This window comes from Strongylocentrotus purpuratus, unplaced genomic scaffold (assembly GCF_000002235.5).
Source record: "Strongylocentrotus purpuratus isolate Spur 01 unplaced genomic scaffold, Spur_5.0 spur5_scaffold_14, whole genome shotgun sequence".
Lineage (NCBI taxonomy): Eukaryota > Metazoa > Echinodermata > Echinoidea > Camarodonta > Strongylocentrotidae > Strongylocentrotus > Strongylocentrotus purpuratus.
Window position 1 is genome coordinate 29093808 of NW_022145599.1, and position 13816 is coordinate 29107623.

The following is a 13816-nucleotide window of genomic DNA, read 5'->3' on the forward strand; positions in this document are numbered from 1 at the left end:
ACTGAGAAAATCCCTCTAAACCTTACAGCACGTCATAGTAACTGAACGCACTATCAGATACTACCAATGTGCGTACGGTAAACACAGTACAATTTTTTTTCCAAGTGAACATCAAAACTTCAATTTCCCAAACAGAACCAAAAATCTATTTTCACTGTTCTACGCAAATGATATATAGCTTTTTTCAGGCTACTGAAATATAGCAAACATAATATTGATATCATGTTTTTGTAGACAATGTGTCTATTGATATCAAACACTGCAATCGATCATTCAGTGAGAACTTTTGGAGATGGGGTTAGCAATTTCAAAGCTTCATTGTACATACATAGGAATTAAGTGATTCAAGTCTGACTAAATGTTTTTGATGTCATTTTGAAATCATGGATTGACCATGTAAAATAGGAAGGAAAAAAACCCACTCCTAAATCCACAAAACTAACCCCCTGTGAAGTCGGTTCGCCCGAGCCAATCTGGGAGACATCCCTCGCGAGGGCATCTTGCGCCTCGGCAACGTCCGCTATGGCCTGCTCCAACACCTGACGTAGCGCCGCAAGGTCTTCAAAGGTCACCGAGCACTGTTCGCTCTGACTCTGTAGACGCTCTTCTAAGGCATCCAGCTAATCAAGTCACATCAAAGTATAATTCCCTTCAATTTCAGCTCTTAATTAATCTATGAATGTATGGTATTGGCAAATCTTGTCCAAATCACTACTACTTTGATTAAGTCTTAAATAATGTTTCTACTGGTGTAGAAAGATATTGCAAAAGATGGTAAAAGATGGAAAAAGCTAAGCATTTCTGAAATGATTTGAAAGGACACTCTCTAAAATGAGGCGTGGCTTGAGGAAAATAAGTATTAATGTTAGAAAGTAGTAAAGATCTTTGTTACATGAACATCATTTCAGTTAACTGGGAAGGAAAGAGATATATTGCTTTCAAGATTAGTATTTAGAATGTTAAGTGCATCTTGAAAATGATTATTTTTAAGGAAAGACGACACATATTCACGGTAAAGATTAGCAGTTATTTGAAAAATTATAATTTTTCAGAAATGGTATAATCCCATTCCAAACAGGAGTTAGCATACTGTACACATGTACAGCCATCAAACAATTTCACATTTCTGAATAAGATTCTCAAGAAAGAGGCTGTATTTGACTTTTCAGTCGCAAGAGTTAGTAAAAAAGCAGACGATTAGATGACAGTTTTAATTCCTTTAGTAAGAATCCAATTTCACACATGTTAAAGCCTTCTACACTTGCCAATGTATACAGAGTCTGAAAATGATATGCCTGCAACTCAGAAGATGGATAGTATGAAGTAGATAATATAGGGCAGCATCGATGCAATATGAAGATCAGGGCCCCGTTGCATAAACTTCCCATTGATCGTAACTTTGCCATCAGTGGTAACTACCATGGTAACAGGGCTCAACAGCCAGTCAAAATCAAAGTTTCCATGGTTACTATTGATAGCAAAGTTACCATCAATGGTAAGTTTTGTGCAACGGGCCCAGTGAGTAGCTAATTTACTGTTTCTATGGCAAGAAAAATAAACAATTTCTGTTCTGTCCTCTGATGCTGTTCCTACCTTTGCTTTGCTGTCTCTGAGATGGTTTAGCCCTTCCTCAAGTTCAGCCAGCTTGTTGACCAGGTCACCCGGAACACTCACTTTCGATAAGAGGGCTTCCACTTCTGACATGTCTGCCTTCTTAGACACGAGATCCTAGAGTTTAATGAAACAGCGGCAAAGAAAATTTTATTCAAATCTTCTAAACTTGATGCAGACATTCATTTATTTATTCATTTATTTATTTCTGATATTTATACACGGTGGCACATATCACGAATTTGGTGGTCTTCCATGAGACCCTGTTTGGTAAGAATAAAACAAATAACAGCAGCAAAAACAAAACGAATAAATACACAAGCATATAAACAGTTATAATAAAAATTAATTGTTATCCTCATAAAATAACTGATAATTCAAGAATTATCCTTGATCATTTAAAAGAAATATGTGAATGGATTTTCAATATCAATATAAAATACATAAAACATGAAAATAAAACAAAATTAAAATAAAATAAAGAATAGAAGATAGCCACATATTTACAAGAAATTAAGATTATACTACACTGGTTAAAATGACTACATGTACTTGGTTTAGTGATTCAGAAAATTTCCTGGAAAAAACAACCTGTCACATACATTACATGTAGGAAGAGAAAAATAGAAAGTGATATAATGGTATAATGGCTTTGTATTTGAAGAAAACTAGGGAACAGCATGAACAAGAGGCACTGGGTTCAACTTATAGAAACCAAAACAGGCTATGGAAATATTTCTGAAGTGCAGATCGACATCCTTTGACCTTCGACCTTTAACCTACCTCTAGTATTTTGACCCTGTCTTCCAGAGAATAATGTTTGCCGGTGAGTTCCCCAAGCTCTCTTAAGACCCTCTGGAGCTCTTGGGTTGGATGGGCCGAGGTGGTAGACACTGAACGCATGGACCTACTAGATACTGGGCGGGATGGTGGCGGTGAAGGGGTCTGGAAAAAGAACAGTGGACCAAATACATTACCTTGGGAAAATACAGAACATAGAAATTTAATTTACAAAATCAATTTCTTTGATAGCACTGAAGAGATACGAAAAAGAAGAACCAAGTAGGCCTACATAAAAATCAATTTAATATACATGTAGGTGTGTACATGAATTATTTTTCTTATTTCATATACCGGTATGTGTCAAACTGTGACTATACAGCTCTCTTGCTAAACATACAATAGTTCTAAACCTGGTAAAATTGGTGTAACACATGTATTTTTTCATTAATGAAATCTTTAAAAATAAAAATAAATCACTATCATATTCTCATTTCACATGAAAATATCTTTAAATTTGAGTAATTACTTGTATTTATATAAGTAGCAGGAAGAATACAAGATCTATCCAAAAAAACACCTCTTCATTTCAAATTCTATCATTTTTTTTTCTTTAAACTATGCAGGTGTGAAACTATTTTTTACATTGCATATAATGTACAGCCACAAGAGATCTATCTCTGTTCCTTCACACCTGAAGATTTTACAAAAAGAACTTCCTGATTCATTTCATATTTATAGGCAACCTGAAACATCACTGGCATTTCTAATGACATCAGTCTCAATTATCAAAAAAACACTTAATCATTTCTAAATTACTTTCGTTATGTTTGAATAGGGATTGTAAAATTTGCTACAATGTAGGCAAAGACTAATATTGACACGGTCAAATGCGGCTTTGTTTTGAATAGCCAGACAGGATCTAACTTGGTGATAAGCTCTTAAATTGCCATTAGTAAGTCGATCTCCTGGGAGAGACTCCAGCAAAACGATAATTGCACAATGTTGAGGTGACAGAGAGATAAAATGGCATGCTTGGATACAGTTGCTAAGGGATACTAAAGTACGATAACTGATAACACTTATCAGAGTGTGACATCTAATTCATTGATCTACAAACTGACAGGGTACCGGCAGTGGGTGAAACAATTGAAATGTCTGTAGTTATGGTGATGCATGTCTACAAGTCATCAAAAAGGGGAAGTAATTACTGAAAAATAGTGGTTTATACCATCTTCTCCTTTGTGCTTTAAACAAAGGAGAAGAATTGTCTTGCAGCACATGAAAAAGTGAACTGGAATGTTTATCTTGTATACAATTGGACAATTGACAGAGGTGAAATTAGTCAATACTTATAAAAACAAAAATTTGCAACATGAAACTGTCAGGAATTGTAAATGATAGTCAGTTTGATACAATTTGCACATATTCAGTGTTCACAGTATGAATTATGTTCACACACCTAAACCAAAACATTCATTTCATTCATACAAAAGTTTAAAGGTTTTGTCATTATATAGTGACAAGGACGAAATGAGGGCAATAACTTCATGAATCCAATATATTTGCACACCATTTATAGAACGTAGAGAAAGGAAGAACTTACACTGGTCTGGGCAAAGGCATTAGTTAAAGGCATAGTCTGAACTCTTGAGTGCTGGAGAGAGAAGACAAAGTTGTAATATATATAATAAAGGACTCACATTTACTAGTGCTTTCTGTATCTATTTTAATGTACATATATAACAATATTTCTACAACACAATACAAATGTTTAAGTATGCACAAACTATTTCTGCATTCCATTATTATACTTTTCTATAAAAACACATAAAGAGTTGTGTCCTATAAATAAGAAAATGCCATGTTGTATGGGTAGCATATAAGCATAGAATTGAAAGTCTACATCCCATGTGTTTTTATACAAAGGTAGAGAATATACACATGAAATCAATAGCAAAGAACAAGTGAAACACACATTATTTGGCATGAAAAGCCACTTGGTGTTGTTTTCTCTTTGCAAGTACTAAAAAAGCAGTGGCTATGCATATAACTATACAGCTAATACATAGTATTGAGGAATCAATTTATAGTAAATATATAGTACATTAAACAGAAATTTAAGACGGTTAAGTTCAATATCAATTATGATGCACAGAATACACAGAAAATACATGCATGATTCATGTGAGCATCCATGATTGTATACATCCTGCTCTAATCTAAAAACAAATATGGATAACTGTCCAACTTACATCCATTGGTGAGGTTTGCATGCCCGAGTCCAGTTGGTCGACAGGTTCTTTGTATGCGCCTTTCAAAGCAGCCTCAAAGCCTGGCCATGTAACAATATCATCCACACTGGGTAGCATTGCCAATTGGTTCCGTAATTCGTCCTAAAAATATAATGAAAGGAGTAAAGAAGATGATATTCCACATTTTGACAGGTTGACATTTTAACCGTTATTTGTTCTAAAACATAGCGGAAGGTGTACAGTACTTCTCTTTTTTCCTTGTGTATAAATTTAATGTTTGATGGTAATTTTCTTTGTATACCGGTAAGTATTGTTGATCTTTTTAATTTTTTTAATTTGGTGGCCCCTTTTTAATAAGCTCTACTTTCACCAAACCATCATTGTGTTCTACTAAATTTTTGATGTAATTACTTATTTCGATTGAATATATATTTTGATGGTTGCACAAATAAATGAATTGAATTGAATTGAAAATCTTCAGAAAATCATATCTTTTCCTGTGAAAAGTATTTTCATATTAATTTCATAATTTTGAAATGATGAGATATTAGCCTGTGTGTGCATATTCATGTTTATTTCATGCTATTTCTAATTAATGTAATTGTAAAAAATTGCTTACAGAATACCATCTCAGGAAACTATTACCCCGTAGTACTAATCATGCAAGCCTGCAAAACTAAAGGTCAACCATATCATATAATTAGGAAAACAAATGACAGACACTTGGCATCTGAAGTAATTATACATGTATCACAGTATGCTGTGCAAATACAGACAAATAACTTTACAAAGTATATCTTATCAAAGGTCAAGTACCGAAAGCATGCATATGAACAAGCAGCTACATGTATACTAGGTAAAAACACAAATTAATATTTTTAAAGTTGCAGCACAGGGGAATTTAAGTTAATAAATTCACATGATTAATGGAAAAATAAATGATGTTCAAAAATGACAACAGTCATTGAAAAATATTTGGAAAGTAAAAGTGTAAGAAATCAATCAAGATCATATCTGAAATTGAATCCAAACAGTACTAACTACCAAGTGAAATTTAATGCTGGTTTGAAGTCATGCATTACTGAATATGCTCAACTGATATGTTCATTTACAAACTAAAGAACAACAAAATGCTGATAAAAAAACTAGTGTACACTGTACGTTTAGACTGAGGGCCAAGGCTAGGTGTACTTGAGAGTGTAATGAAACCCTTTGTTTAATAACTTCCTTGCTTTATTCCAGAAGCAACACGAGATTGAAATATAGCCCTTTGTGATAAACACTGACTTGTGGTCAGGTGACGATTCATTTCAGAAGCAACATTATACTTAAATACAGTCTTTTGTGACATAGTGGTATACTTCTGGTCAAATAATGTTTATTTTAAGAAATAATAAACACTCCTGTATTCCAATTTCCAGCTGTTTGGGGTAGGAAACAAAAGATAAGGTGTTGCGTAGGATAAAATGACAGGTGTAGTTTGCAAGTATTGTAAGGGTACATGTACATGGGTTACACATGTAACACGACTACCAGGCCAACATTGATACAATGAACTTACTATAAATAAATTGCCAGTGTATACATTTAAAAGGTGGAATGCAAAGTAGACTGGATATTTAAATACTTTGGTAAACATATGTAATGTAGTGCAAACTGTAAAATTCCACTAAAATATGGGTGGTCATAAAGTTAACAACTAAATTATTCATGCCGTTGTAAATTTTATTTTTGTTTACAGTGACTCAAGAATGAAAGGAGGACTGATGGTTAAATTAGTACCATTGTTGAATACTTTTAGATGCAAGTTTTAATAGTCACAATCTAAAGAGACATAAATCGGGACAAATGAATTTTCATTTACTTAAAAACTACAAAACTTGGTAAGGATATGAATAATTTGGTGAAATTATCAATTTAATTAAAAAATGCACCTGCATATTTATATGTACTACAGGTACACTTTAGTATGTACATGTACATGTACAGGTATACATCTGATTTTTTTTCCTTTTTAATGCATAAAAGGGAATAAAGAACTCAATCTGTTTGATCCTTTCAATATACAACTATTATTAGGAGAGGCAGAAGTGTGTGAAAAGTCTATTGAAATTACACAGAGTACAAATACAATTTCAAAAGAAATCTTTGTCTAAATTGGGCGCACCAAGAAATGAGTGGTTTTATGTGCTATTCAAAGTAAATACTTAAAATAGTTAGCCCTGCCCCTTTGGTACATATTCTCAACAAATCTAAATCTTTGAAGAGAAAAATCATATTGCTCATCACATATTAAAAGAAGAATATTGTTTTATGATCTTGTTCTATACTACATATATGCAAATAAACTTTACAAGGGCATGTACAGGTGTATTAAACAAATCGTCCTTGTTTTCACGAAGTGACGGTAGTGAGGAAAATCGTAACGCAAAGTGAATGCAATTTTTTTTCACTACCGTCACTTCGTGAAAACAGCGACGAAATAGGTGCAAGGATATTGTCTAAAATAGGCAGCTATTAATCATTTCAGCACTCACTTTTACCACATCTGTTGTACTCTACAGTACATTGAGAAAAAATTATGGAAAGGAATAATAACATTAAAAACAATAGTTTTTGAGAGGCTTGTTATTATCCTGATGGTAAAATGTTCACTTAGAGATAAAATTGTCTAAACTATACTATTACAATACCATGCCTAATTTGGAGCTGCAGTATTGAGCTAGTGAATTACATAAGGTTTGTTTGATAAAACAATGACTGGAAGTAAGTTGGTACTCCAAAAAGTTCTGTTAGTCAAATCCAGCATAAAATGAATACACGGGACAAGTCAGGAGTGTAAAAAAACAGAGAGAACCAATAAGGTACATTTGTCTTTAACCTGTCTTACTAAAAAAAAAAAGTCATCAACATGACTATTTCTAATTAAAAGTAATTTACAGAGTAAATTTACATGAATACATTTATAAGAAACAGTACAGGTTATCTATGGGAAAAAATAAGTTTTATATTTTGTCAATGTGTTTGCAATTTATTTGCAGTGCAACTTCTTCTTCTTCTTATCGAGTCACTACACAAGTCCCGTCCAGTGGTCCACACAGGCTTTGGCACGGAAATTAACGGCTTCCAGGTCATCTTGGGTGCATGGCTCTGGCAGGAGTGGGCAGACTAGCAGGTGTTCCATTGTCTGTTCCTGGCCGCATTCACATGCCGTTTGTTCGTCTCCTAGACCCCACCTCTGCATTAGGACTCTACATCGACCGTAGCCAGTTCTTAGGCGGTTGAGGCTAAGCCAGGTAGGCCAAGTCTCACTGGAGCCGGTTGCGAGGGATTCCTTCGGGCTGAGGGAGAGTTTATGTGGAGTTGTCTGAAGGTGGTTAGACCACAAAGTCATCCTTTGGTTGTGAGGGCTAGTATTAAGAGGCTCTACCGAGTGCAGAAAGCTGTGTCTGGATTTGAGCCGCTTGCCCACTGGCTGTTGTTCGAAGAGTGGGTGGAGTGGATTGTTTTCTTGTTTGTCCTTTTCTTTCTGGGACAAGACCAACCTTCTGACGTGTGGAGGGGCAATACCGCAGAGCAGGTAGATGTCTTCTACTTTAGTAGGCCTTAGGCATCCAGTGATCGCTCTGCAAGATGAATTTAGAGCTGGGTCAATCTTGGGTGCATGGGCCGACCTACTCCATACTGGTGATGCATACTCCGCAGCAGAGAAGCAAAGCGCGAGGGCTGTCGTCCGGATTGTTCTGGCATCAGTCCCCCAGTTGGTGTTGGCTAGCTTCTTGAGGATGCTGTTGCGGGCTCCAACTTTTGCCTTTGTGTTGGCGATGTGGTTCTTGTAGGTAAGGGAGCGATCGAGTGTGACGCCTAAGTAGACTGGGTTGGGAGTGTGCTTCAGCCTTTTCCCATACCAGCTGATCCTTAGTTGATGGTTGGCATCCCTGTTCTTGAGGTGGAATGCGCTTATCTGAGTTTTATCAGGGTTAGCTCTCAGGTGGTTGGTCGCATAGTATGGGATGAGACCAGCCAGGGCATCACTGAGGGACTCCTCCAACTTCACAAAAGACTGGTTCTGGGTGGCGATGCAGAGATCATCGGCGTAGAGGAAGCTCCTGGTGTTTGGGTGGATCGGTTGGTCATTCGTGTACACGTTAAAGAGTAACGGTGCGAGCACACTTCCTTGTGGTAGGCCATTTTTCTGTCTGCGCCATCTGCTGCGATTCCCATTGAGAACCACAAAATATCGCCGATTGGACAGCAACGTCTGGATGAGTCCAGTCAGTCTCACGTCCTTTGTCAGCTCAAAGATCTTCCTGGTAAGGATTCTGTGATTCACGGTGTGCAACAATATGCATGTATGTTCTCTGGCATGTATTTGATGTCTGTGCATCACGGGAATAAACATTTAATGTGAAAAACTGATCAACCAAAAAATGAAATCTAGCTTAGATGTAAACTTACTATGAGTTTGTTGAGATCATCAATCTTACTCTGTTGTCCAGATGATGCTTCAAGTGAACTTAGTCTGGTTTCTACCGTCTTGTTGTTCTCATTAATCTGGGAGAGGAATTCAATACAATAATTGATTAATACATTATAGTTCAATGCCTAGATTAGCATAAATGGTACATTAATGCTTAGTCTTACACATTATACACTTATTCAGGCTATCATGATAAAAATAATGAGATTTAGTGGAACAAGTTTTCAATCATAATCCTTTTTTGCAATGTAGCCCTTGATAAAAATAATGTTCAATAAGATCTCCTTTAATAGTTCATGAATCCATTTTGAATGTAGAAAATAAAAGTCAAGGTTTGTCCCCCCCCCCCCCCCCCCCATATATCTGGGCCCTATTTCATACAAATTGTTATAGCAAGTTACAAGAACTGTTATAAGCTACTGAAATCATGGCATTTGATTGGTTTAAAGCAAATTTGTCATAGAAATATAGCATTTGTTATAGATAACAAGTTGTATGAAACAGAGCCCTGTTACAATACTTGCTGCAATTTGAAACTTCCTCAGGCAATAAAAATGAAAAGCAGGACATAAATGAAAAAAAAAAAATTTCAAAAAAGCAACATAGGTTTGAATAAATTTTATTAAACAATCAGTCCTTTGTGGACTTTCAGCTTTTTAAACCTATGAAAAAGGTTTCAAAGGATAACCAGTGTACATGTATTAATAGACCACCTTATTTAAAGAAAGACAAAAAAACAAAAAAAATAAGAATGAATCCTTTATACTTACAATACAGTTTGTACCACACAAACATTTATAATATAAACTTACCTTTTCAATATCTTTGCCTAGGTTGGTATGTTTATCTTGTAGATCAGATAGATTACTGGTGTTGTCTTGTACTTTTTGATTCGTTTGTGATAACTCCCCCATGATGTCTTCTACCATACTCATGAGCTGTGAAAGAAAGTTTTAAAAAAAAAAAATTTACATTTAATCAAATTTATCATAATGATAGCAAATTAAGGCAACTAAATTGGCAAAATATACAATATGAACCTAGGTTTATGCTAGCTTCATCACCCCCACAAAACAACATATACAACAATAAACAAACAAAATTAGTCGAAAGAAATATCTTGATTATCTTCAAATATGAAACTTTGTGTATTCATACTTACTTTCTAAAAATGTTAATCAGTTTCATTTAAGTTTCATTAAAAGTGACAAATATAATAGCTCTCAGTATATTTTTAAATAAAGATCAATATTGTCTTCAAAGAAGGGGAAGCGAGTTTCAAATAACAGGTATATGATACTTAAGGCTTGATCTTTCACCATTCTTAAAAAATCATTTGACCTCAAAATTAATAAAGACATTTATCAAAATTATGGATCATGCAATGGAACCATATACAGCATATAGTTATTGTGCTACACAAATATTTTTTTCTTCACGTGAGAAGCTGAAGCTATACATCCTGTGTTGCCATGGTAATGGATGTTTGTGCGAGACTCCTTTACTCCATCAGCTTCTATTATTGATTATAATCTGGGTTATATCTCATTTCTCAATGATCCATCCGAGCATACATAATTCCTCACAATACATTGAGTGTGAGAAAGGTTGGAGAATACTATAGGCCAACCAGCAGTGGCCTTTGATTAAGTGAAGGATCGTAGCCTTGGGCTAAAGGTGTCTGCTCCTAGTGTTATATGACATTACTAGACATTATAATCCACTTCATTCTATGTGTTTTATTGATTGGGATATTGAGTGGGCATTGTTCAGGAGTTTGCGTGAGATGTGCGGGAAGTCGTGGATGCTCTGTTGGTTACTGATCATAAACCACAAGTAAATGCACATTGTATGTTCGTGAAGGGTGATAATATACATAATAATTAAATATCACAGTGACCTTTGTCTCAAAGGACATGTACAGTACATGAATTAATCCATATTTGACCTCTAAATTAAAGAATAAAGACTAGTGTTAAAACTTTACATTTAAAGAAGGGGAATCATTCACTACAGATCTTCTTCTGAATTTCTTGTTAATATCAAATTAATACCAATTTACATGAAAATGTATTAACCATGTAAGTCTTGGCATGACATTAATGATTACATGTATGTTTAAACAATTTGTTATGACTATGTTATCAATTTGAAAAGACGACAACAACAAACGAACAAACCCTACAAAAAATAGCAACAACTAAAGTGTACATTTTAAAATCATAGAGATCAAATCAAAGGATTTTCAAATCATTTTAATTGTCTTGCAAAAAAACACTAACAGCAAAAAAAATTAAAGTAACTAAAACACTAAATACCGCCTTTATACATTAAGTAATTAGCTTTAACAGCAATATGTTTTGCAAAACTCACAAATAAATTTTGTCTCACAGCCCAGAATTTGCTTTGACAAGTGTGACACAAATTCATTGACATTATTTATTTTTCCAACTCTTGGTATATTTCATCATAAAGAGAATTTATAGATGGTGACAAATCCTATTCACTGCCATGACAGCCATTATTGACTCTCTGATGTCAAGGCAATATGGACAACCATCGGAATTCCCATCAAACGTACAGCAGGTGCAAACATTGACAGTCAATGATTACAGTAAATGAACTTTGTATTATTTCATAGAATGGAAAGGGTGAAAGATCATTTCTCTTAATGATATTGGTGAATCTATGCAAAGTATCGCAATGACTAAAAGGGTGACTTTAAAAAGTTGATCTGTCTGAAAATGTACTTGGATTTAGGAATAGATTTGATAGAGAAAAGTTGTTTTGGATTCACACTCCATAAATTTCATCCAGTTTCTGTCTTTCTGTCAATATTTGACATAAATATAGTATGCCTGGCTGACACAATTTTATGACTTTACTTGAAAAATAACCCTATGAAGTCAAGACCAAATTTCAAGATTCAACCATTAGTACATAGGCCTACTGTGAGTCAAGGGAAGGATATCCCTACAAATGTTAACATTCAAATGTCTATAATGTGCAAGAAAACCTGGTTTTTGGCTTATCTCTCAGTGAACATTATTGAGTAACAAAAATATTGCTTTCCCTTTTAACATCAATGAAATATTACATCAAGTCCATGAATTTCCTTTTGATAACTGGGAACTACACAATTTTGAAGTTAGATGAAAATGGTGTATACTGTACTTTTTACATTTTTTATTTTTTACATTTTGTGGTCAGCAAAAGTCAATCATTGATGTAGCCTACATCTTAATGAAGGTTAAAATATTTTTCCTTTCATTTTTTAATAACAAAAAAAAACAGTGGCACAAATTATGAAGATAAAGTCGCTTTCCATAAAGTCCAGAATCAACTTTGATCAATGTTGATCAAATAGTTTTGTTCCAAAACTCTAAACATAGAATGAGATTTAAACATGTTTTTTTAACTTAAGTCAAGATACAAATTTGGAGATCCAAGTTCTAGCTAAGATTAGAATTGTAATGAGGTATTACTAAGTAGCTCTGATACTCTACTCTCTAGACTAGATCTAGATCTATGCAATTTGTACTCATTTGAATTAGACTAGTTTTAGTTTTATAGACAGAAATAACCGTCTGATATGGGTCATTTCTTTAATAAAACTGACATTTGTTGACATTCCCCATTAGAGGCGGTCAGAGGAGCCAGATGCAATCTCAGCGGAACAACCGTCAATAGCAGAGACTGAAGCTTTTGGTCTACTTTTACCTTGATTCCTTGTAGTTGTACCTAGTCTAGAATAATCACTAGATATTAGAAAATCCCTGAAAAATTGAAAAGAATTAGTGTAGGGTCTAGGCCTAACTTCTTACCTTTGAAACACCATCTTCATTTGCAGCAGCTTTCTTCTGACATTGCATCAGTTGCCACATATCCGATACAGGGGTCTTCTTCCCACCATCATCGCTGCTTCCTGACCTTGACATTAAACTCTGGTTTGATGGCAAGGCATTCAGTGCACTCAGCTGTACCTCAATCTTTGACATTTTTTGTTCAATGTCCTGAATAACTTTGGTCCCAGGCACAGAGTCATCTCTGGACGGATCTGTAATGGAGATGCTCTGGCTTCTGTTGATGTCTTTGTCGGTTATAATATTGCTGGTTTCTGATCGCCCCGTGCCTGTACCCATACCCGTGGAAGGCCTTGTCCCATGTTGTTTAGACTGAGCATCTCTCACATCATTTATTTCTTTCTTGTCTCCTTCATTCAATTCCAAATTCACAGTACTCACTCCGAGTTTGCTCACAATTGCAGCAAGAAGCACTCGCAAGCCTTTGTAATTTACAACTTCGGGTGTTCCCAGCGACAAATCAATCAGTTCTGCAAAATTTATTTCAGTCATGGTCGCCATTTTTACTTAAATACTTGTTCCTTCTTTCCTAGTAAAGACAAAACATCGTAAATCCAACCTAATTTCTTGACAACAGATCTTGATGGTGAAAGCTGTATCCGCTGGTAAAGCAGCTGATATTGAAGCGACGTACGGTACCGTGGTGAAATCTTGCCCAGCGCTCCCCGAGTGAAGACTTGTGCAGCTACGCTACCCGAGATCGTGTAACCGGTATCTTCTGCATGCTTTGCAATCTGCTTACACCACGTATTGAGAGGATGCTTGGCAACGCCGAATCACAAACTTGTTATATTCATCCACACAGAGTAAATAAGTTCTTAAAATAA

General features: G+C 35.1%; 1 protein-coding gene across 5 annotated transcripts in view; it reads right to left on the reverse strand.

Moving 5' to 3' along the window:
• LOC755388 (uncharacterized protein C16orf96 homolog) overlaps positions 1-13786 on the reverse strand; it is a 31561-nt gene extending 17775 nt beyond the window's left edge. For 2 of the 5 annotated variants that reach the window (XM_030984644.1, XM_030984643.1), the window contains exons 1-7: positions 12951-13785; positions 9939-10064; positions 9105-9200; positions 4647-4787; positions 3998-4048; positions 2395-2556; positions 1594-1728 (exon numbers count right to left, since the gene is read on the reverse strand). In XM_030984644.1, the coding sequence (XP_030840504.1) occupies positions 1594-1728; positions 2395-2556; positions 3998-4048; positions 4647-4787; positions 9105-9200; positions 9939-10064; positions 12951-13490 (1251 nt within the window). In that variant the 5' untranslated portion in view covers positions 13491-13785. Of the gene's footprint in view, positions 1-1593; positions 1729-2394; positions 2557-3997; positions 4049-4646; positions 4788-9104; positions 9201-9938; positions 10065-12950 lie in introns of all 5 variants that reach the window. The other 3 variants (XM_030984642.1, XM_030984645.1, XM_030984646.1) reach the window with 3 other exon arrangements.
• Between the last annotated feature and the right edge of the window lie 30 nt (positions 13787-13816).